Source organism: Labrus mixtus, chromosome 8 (assembly GCF_963584025.1).
Source record: "Labrus mixtus chromosome 8, fLabMix1.1, whole genome shotgun sequence".
NCBI lineage: Eukaryota > Metazoa > Chordata > Actinopteri > Labriformes > Labridae > Labrus > Labrus mixtus.
In genome coordinates this window covers 22,880,160-22,888,553 of record NC_083619.1, presented here as the reverse complement: position 1 = coordinate 22,888,553, position 8,394 = coordinate 22,880,160, and the positions used below count along the sequence as shown (strand labels likewise).

The window sequence follows — 8,394 nt, the reverse complement described above, 5'->3', positions numbered from 1 at the left end:
TAGCAGCCTAGAACTGCATGGCCCCATCACTTCTCTGCCTCTTAAGAGGTAGCCAATGGAATTCAGGCTAGTGGGCGGCCTGAGGCAATGACTCCACCACTCGCGGCTGGAGAACAGTAATTGGACTATGTGTGAGATAAATCCGGGTTCTGACAAGCTTCTCAGCGCAGTGTCGCCTCGTCCCCGATACAAAGCTATCTCTCTGTCACTCCAGTGACCTGCAATAGCTTTGTAAGCTTTTCAATGGAGGTCAGTGGAGTGACTGAAGGTCGCCTGTCAAATCTTCTAACTAAAACAAAAACACACACAGTAGTTTTAAGAGAGGCAAAAGGAGGGCTGAAATACTTGAGAAATGTAACACTGCACTCCACATGTAGATTATGAAACTTGGTACTGTTTTATTTGAGAGTGATGATGTAGTACAACTCAGCTAGTCAACACTGTGCGGAGCATGAAGTATAAAGCATGTTAAATAGTTTCATTGGGTCATACAAAATATAATTCCTCTTTATCTACAGCGATAGTATATACCTTTTCCCCCCACAATCCTTCAGGAGCAATATCCTCTGCTATTTTTTGTACTGATAATGGAGTAAGAAATACCTTAATGTACAACTGCATATGTCTGTGGATAATGGAAGCATTACAGTAAATATGGAGTAGAAATAAACATCCAACATTGAATGACATTTGTTTACATTTGCCACAAAAAAATTGAGGTGTGCGTGTTACTGTAAACTTAAAAAAAAGAATATATTCTAATGTACTTAAAGGATTAGTGCCGGAGTGAGGTTGTAAGAGAGATTTATACATTATTAATATATATACAATAATTACTGTCAGTGTATCAGCTATAGTAGATGACAATTGGCACACGACCAGTTCTGAAAAGACGAGTTTCAGAAAATCAAATGTTGTCTGATAGTAAGATGAAGCTTTGGAAAAATGCAAGTTCACAGGAAAAGGGATTGTAGGTGTTAAGGTGGGTGTTTTTTAGATGTCTAAAATGTGTTTGTTTTTTTTCAAGCACTGTGAAGAAGAAATAGATCAACATTCAGGTCTGAAACTGAGGCCAAAGCAAAGTCGCCATTTCTTTCTAATGGCAAGCAGGGCGCGAACCCACTGGTAAAAAAAAAAAAGATAATTTTTTAATGACGTTTATCAGAAAATACTTCCTTTTCTTTCTTCATCAAACTTTTCCCTAACAACCTACTGGTCTAAATCACTTATTTCTTTCCTCTTCCATTAACCACTTAGAGATGATTTGTTGTGAGGAGAAGTGTGTTTAGCTTTTTCAAATCTGTAACTGTACTGTTTGACCCTGAGGAAGACAGAGTGCATCGAAACATTAGTCCTTTGAACCTAAATTAAATTTGCCTTAAGTGGTTTTTTGCGCTCCAGTACTTTCTTTGGATCACGTCTGAAAGAAGGAGTCCACTGATTTATATTTATATATTTATATTCTAAGGTCCTTCTCTGATAGCAGCGACCTCCATTTGTGGAGTGGCTACAGTGCAAGAGTTTCCAATTAATTCATATTTTCAAGTATTCGTCCTTTTTAGAGTAAAATAGATGGGAGCAAGAGATGCTTTAGGTTGTGGCTTTAGGTTTACAGTTGACAAGGCAACACCTTGGTGGCCTTATTGAGCCATTCATTGTTCTAAATGAAACTCTACAGAGTTGTCTGTTCATTTCTTTGTAGAATGTCAGAATAATCATCCAAGTGTTTGTCACATTTACCAAGAATTATAAATGCACATTGCAAACCAAGCTCAATAAACTAGATGGCAAACCAGCGGCCTCAAATGGCAGTCCAGACAGTACCGGGTGTCATAACAGTGGCCACGCCCACTTCCTATAAACACAGGTTTTTTTCCCCCTGCTGTATACATCAGCACATTTTCTGTCTGAATGCAACCAGCCCTGGTTTCTTCAAACTCAGAGAAAAACCAACGACCATCTACTGTAGGAAATACACAGACCGTTGAAAACTGCTGCATACAACACAACTTTTGAACCAACCCTTTAAGCATTCATTACACATACAGTATGTACAAATGTATACAGGCCAGTAAAACAATTTAAAAAAAAGATCTTTCTTTTTCATTTGCTCAGATGAAGAACCAACATATTTTGCATCAGTTTCAGCTGTTAAGTCAAAGTAATGTGTCAGACATGCATGCATGGTGTTGCATGATCAAATATGGATGAGATGTTTCCAGTCATAGGGTATAACATTGTTCTGTGAATGGGAAAAGGAATTGCACTACTATTGACTTTTTGCTGATCACTGGCAAGGCTTGTCCATTAACATAATCTCTAACAAAGCAATTTGGCTATTTACATTGTATAAATAGGAATGTTATATTATCTCCCAGCAGAGTACCACCTCTACTTCTGTGACTGTGTACAGGAGACACTTTTTTATGTTTTTCTCTGCACCGGTGAGATCTTTACGTCTTTTCTTCCGCACGCTGTTCGTCGTTGTAACGTAACGTCGTCGTCTTCTCCTGTCTGTTGCTTGGCAAAGTTGACAAACACCTGCACAACAGACACCCTGAATCAGTACAACATTAACGCGGTGAGCACAAACAGGTACACAAGACCCACGATGCATGGTGATTTCAAGGTCAAGTCAAGATAGAAGTTACAGTATGTTTTCAAAAGTTTGAACTTAAAGAAATAAGAAAGACATCAAATGTCAATCAAAAAAAAAGATGTAAATATAAACATATATGTTTGTGAAGCACTTGTTTAAAGGACCAATATGAAACCCTGACACCTAGCGTTTAAAATGGGTACTGCATTCCAAATTCAAAACATTGAAGAGAGCTGTTTCCCGCCGCCCCCTTCTCCCTTGAGCCAATGTGACACTGAAGCGTCACTTTATCCCCTTTATCTCTTTATCTCCAATATTTATCCCAGTTTTCTGGTCGCAGAGTTTATTAGAAAAATGCAGAGGCTTTTTAGGTCGGGTAGAATCAGTTATATCTGAACCAGTTGGCTTGCCCCGCTTCCTTTGCTGCAACACCTGTTGGTTTGCCATCTTTCCGGGCAAGCCGAGGGGCGCCTAAAACATCTGTGTGGGGGAGCCTTAAAACTGCCTACCTTCTCTGGTCAAAACCATTTCAGACCATTCACCTGCTGTATTGTTGACAGAGAAGCCAGCACTTCAACATAGCATGTTTCCTTAATGTCTGATTATATAGTAAGGTCACATTATCAATATATTCAGTAGATATATTACATATTGCATAAAGCACTTTGAATTCCCTGGTGTCTGAAAGGTGATATATAAATAAACTTGCCTTGCCTTTTGGACCTTTGAGTATAAATTTACTTTCTGCATTTTTTGATAGTGAATCAAAATGCTTCATGTGTAGTTTAGTAGGAAGCATGTGTTGATTAAATTGAGAGGTTTTTAAACAGATTTCAACATGATTTATTATAGAAACCCTGAAGTTATGCATGCAGTAATTGTTAGTTAAATGTATAGCAAGTAATATGATTGACAAACCCTTTCATGTCTGGTCAGTTTCGTGTCTTACCTGGTCCAGTGTTGTCTGGGAAACAGAGTAGTCTTCGATGCTGAGTCTCTCTTTATTGGCCACCACCAGCTGAAATACCCTGGCTAGAGAGGTGGTGGCGATTTCATACTGCAGCGTGTTGTAGTGCTTCTCTCTCTGAATGCAGCCAGGGAAGCTGCTCTCCATGAAGTTCTCTACAGGCTGCAGGTCTGGTGACGAGCACGCTTTAGCTGCCTTGATTTTCATGGTCACTACATAGCCGTCACCAAATCTGGATGAAGGAAAAATGTCATTAAAGGGTTGAACTCTTTTTGAAATATAAATGTAGATGCTTACATTTACTGTACAGTGATGCTGAAGAACCTCAATTTATCATATTGTAAAGGTTCAGAAATAAGCATATACATTTTTTTTTAAACCTTGGATATGCCATTACATTCTTCAATAGTGATGATGAAATGACATCCGATGAAACATTGAAATGTGCTTTTAAAATTTTCGGAGCCTTTAAATCTGTTCTTAATTCTTTATATCTTCTGAATCTATCGTAATTCCAAATTACAGAAGAGTTGTTTTCGTTTCACTTCTGAGGTCTTTATCATCCACCTCCTCTTCACTCTTCTCTCTTTCCTCAGCAATCATGCTGTCAAACCTCACTGTAGCACACAAACTAATCTAAAGATAGCTCACGTCCATCTACTGTATAACGCATGGACGTAGTGTCAGTGATGTTGACCATTGGTTTTTGAAGAGGCATTTTGAAGCCAAATGTTGGCGGTCACCATATTGGAAATGCTATTTCCAACTAACTTTTAGACAATCTTGTAACAAGCAAAGAGCTGGAACCACACCCACATGTATGCCAAACTCTTAGCTTTCAAACAATCAAAACAGATGAGTTCTAAAAGATAAGTTATAGAGACCAAAACTGTTTGTTTTTTTAAACAGGCTGTAAACACATTTATGTCTGTAATAATGATCATTCCAATAGGTGACCTCATGGGGAGTCCTTGGCTTTTGGAGTCAGACTCAAGTGGACACTCAGGGAACTGCAGTTTACTACACTTCCACATTGGCTTAATCTTTCACCACCATAGCTAGCTGGAGCTTCATCTGATTGGTTCAATATTGTGAGTGAATGATGAATATTTCCAGGACTTCTTCTTTTTGTTATTAATCGCAGTTCAGGTAGTTTATTGCAATGTGTTTATTGCACATGCTCATACATTATAATATAATAATAATTCTGCAATTACGACCACACAAACCTGCAGAAAAGTCTCTTACTTGTATTTGAGATGTTGGATTGTGCCCAGACACTTGAAGGTCCCGTTGACCATGATGGCCAGTCGAGTGCAGAGAGCCTCACACTCCTCCATACTGGTGAAAAAACAAGTATAATCCATCTTTATTTTTACTGCTGCTGTTTCATGTGTACGAGTAATCAATCATAATTTCCCTCATCTAAATGTGAAAACTAGTCCTGATGTCATCAACAGCCATTGGCAGAAAAGTTAACTGTTCGGTCAGCTGCGGCAGCTGCTGTGTGAAGTGGAGTAATGAGTAATGTCATTGGATGTCAAACCTGTGTGATGTGAGCACCACCGCCCTGCCGTCCTGAATCACACTCATGATGGCATTCCACAGGAAGCGTCGAGAGTGAGGGTCCATCCCTGTCGTGGGCTCGTCCTGAACACACACACAACCCCAAACAAACAACAAAACTTAACTCTCTGAGCGCATAATTCCATATGAACCGAGACCAAATCCTTTTCTCTATCAGCATATGGCAAAGATCTCACATTCATGCCAATTTGAATCTAACTGTGCCTCTGCCTGCCAATGTACAAAACATTGCAGGCCAGGCTTGACTGGGCCCATATGGCTTCCCATCTGGATCCATAGACCATTTCATTGATAAATCTCTACATGAAGCCCAAAAAACCCCAAACAATGGGCTCCTCGTCATTGGCTAGCTCACCAGCAGCACCAAAGCTGGGCAGCCAATCATGGCGATGGCTGTGGAGAGTTTGCGCCTGTTGCCTCCGCTGTAGGTCACCGCACAGCGGCCCGCATATTCAGTCAGACCCAGCTTCTGGATGCCCCACTCTGCCACCTACAGGAGAAACAGAGAATTTATATATATGCTTTTTAAAGCAGACAACCATTACCTTTAACAAAATAGAAGAGACAAGTATTTTCCACTTTTTGCATTCAACAGCAGGAAGTTTGTCTTTCACTAGCATGTGGCTTGCACACCAGGTTCCTAATGATAAATATTGAAGGGATGTTCACAATTAAAATGAAGTGCTGTGTGCAGTATGAGGTAACAGGTTTACGCTTAAGTGTCCTTAATGAATAAGATATTTTAGGGAACCTGAACACTATTTTTTAATGAATGTTTTCTTTTCAAACTCTGTACCATTGCTCTGAAGGCAGAAGCTGAAAATTCAATTAAAGGATTACTATGGAACCACTGTGGGAGTTTTGAAAAGGTAAAGGACTGGTTTAACACAATGGAGGTCTTTTAAAAGCCCTTATATGCACCCCCTGCTGAAAACTAGACTTTTCATAACAATTAACAATTAAAAAGATAAAAACAAACGTGATCACACAGTGAACAGCAGGAAAGAGACAATCGTCATGACAAAACTAAAAATACCCGACAGATACAAAGCTCTGTGTGCAGTGCTGAGCTTAACAGTGGTTTCCCTTGCAGAATAAAAAACCTCCTTAGGCAGGAAAAGATGTTGTAAAGCAGCAGGAGTCTCACTCACTCTGGGGATCTCAGACTCTGGTACCCCTCTGAGACGAGCATACAGGTACAGATGCTCCCTGCCGGTTAGAAGCTCATCAATGGCGTCAAACTGAGGGCAGTAGCCCATGTTCTGGTGCACGTCCAGAATCTCTGACAGGATGCTGCAAAAAAAATAAAAAACACACCAAAAACAACATGAGGTGTCAATGACTGATGTGAGCCAGTAGAGCAAATAACAGAGTAAGAAAAACAAACACTCAACTATTCTCAGTTGGGTTAATGATACAGTCATTATTTAAGAGCTAACAGGAGGCGCATTCATCTCAACTACAGTGTTCTAAAAGAGGATTCGATTCATTGGTTCAAAATCATTATTAAGTTTGTAGTCTGTAGGGACTTGGGTTGGGAACCGGAGGGTCGCCGGTTCAAGTCCCGGTGCGGACCAAATATGGAAGTTGGTCTGGTAGCTGGAGAGGTGCCAGATCACCTCCTGAGCACTGCCGAGGTGCCCCTGAGCAAGGCACCGAACCCCCTCCCCACCATCAGCTCAGGAGCGCCCACTGTGGGCCGCTCCGTCACTCTGACATCTCTCCATTAGTGCATGTCCATCGGATCCTGTTTCTGCATGTGTGTGTTCATGACTTACAGAGTGTAAAAACTGAAATTTCCCCTTGTGGGCATCAATAAAAAAAAGTAAAAAAAGTCAAAAGTAAAGTAAGTAGAATCACAGAGCAGTGAAAGGGTAAGATGTACTTCAGCAACTCAGAAATACATCATTATTCAGTGAATGTTTCTTCGTAGCATATTTTCTTTGGTTTACTACTTGAATCTCTTTTTTTCTATAGCCTTCAAAAACCCTTGAAAATAAAATATTTGGTTGAATTGCGTCCACGCTGAAGCTTTAGCCTGTGAGGTGAGGGCACAAGTTCACGCTGAAGTATCTTACTGAGGTTCAATGCCAAAAAAACGTCTCGGAACAGATGAGATAAATGTTGAGTTTATCTTTGAAGACTTTGAATCACCTGGGTTGTAAAAGGTTTGTAAGAGGTGTAGTATCCAACAATGGTTTGAATGCACTCAGAGGGGTTTATTTATTTATTAAGATAAGTGCATTACTCTTTAAAGATGTGAACGGATAAAACTTTAACAACATAATAACTCTGACGCAGCTTCAAAACAAAAAGAAACTATAAAAGATTTTAACATTTTGACATCAAGCTCTCCTATTTGAGAGAACCTCATGTGTGGATTTCATAGTCGGATAGTGTCATTAAACAGACGAACGTCAGATTGACCTTCCTGTGATTAAACTTTCTAACTCAATGGACTGTTTCTGGTCCTCTCCCATCTGGAACTGCACGTCTGGATAAGACTGAGAGCAAAGTTTTTATTTTACAAATACCATCTGATCCAGCCCCGGAGCAGGGCTTGTATCCAATGGTCCGGGGGATAGTTTTGACTGATCTTTATGTACCTGTATCCAGCCACAGTGGCCTCCCCGGAGCTGACATCAGTGTCACCAGTCAGCATTTTGAAGGTCGTCGTCTTTCCAGCTCCATTAACTCCCAGGAGACCAAAACACTACACACAGGATAAAAGACAATCAGTGTCTGGGTACGAGGACAGGCTCAGCTGAAATACAGAGAATGACTCTAATGAACATATTCTATCCGGCTTCATTAAGTCACAAGAAATGTCCTTGTTCATGAATTATAAAAAAATATATGAACATTTCAACAGACATCATCAGACCACATATAGAGTAACTTAATAATTACAGCTGCTGATGGTAAACGACTACTGCTACCTATCGTCTGTGTTTCACACACTATGTGGCAGATCTTTCAGAGTGTATCGTTCCATTAGTAAACAGAGAGAGAGAGAGAGATCTTGATTCATATGAATATAAAACACACAGAGGGAGCTGTCAGAGTAAACAAACTCAGCGACTTTACCTCTCCTGCGGGAACACCAACACAAATCCGGTCCACAGCTGCCCTCTTCCTGCCCACATACGTCTGTGCAGAGAGAGGAGGCAAACTATAAAGGCAGGCTGTGTGTGTGTGTGTGTGTGTGTGTGCAGCACTCTAACAACAAATACCAGAAATT

General features: G+C 40.3%; 1 protein-coding gene across 1 annotated transcript in view; it reads right to left on the bottom strand.

Moving 5' to 3' along the window:
• Positions 1-374: 374 nt before the first annotated feature.
• LOC132979432 (retinal-specific phospholipid-transporting ATPase ABCA4-like) overlaps positions 375-8,394 on the bottom strand; it is a 45,092-nt gene continuing 37,072 nt past the window's right edge. The window contains exons 42-49 of the mRNA XM_061045235.1: positions 8,241-8,303; positions 7,760-7,866; positions 6,305-6,446; positions 5,509-5,643; positions 5,113-5,216; positions 4,815-4,907; positions 3,549-3,798; positions 375-2,541 (exon numbers count right to left, since the gene is read on the bottom strand). Of these exons, the coding sequence (XP_060901218.1) occupies positions 2,425-2,541; positions 3,549-3,798; positions 4,815-4,907; positions 5,113-5,216; positions 5,509-5,643; positions 6,305-6,446; positions 7,760-7,866; positions 8,241-8,303 (1,011 nt within the window). The 3' untranslated portion in view covers positions 375-2,424. The remainder of the gene's footprint in view (positions 2,542-3,548; positions 3,799-4,814; positions 4,908-5,112; positions 5,217-5,508; positions 5,644-6,304; positions 6,447-7,759; positions 7,867-8,240; positions 8,304-8,394) is intronic.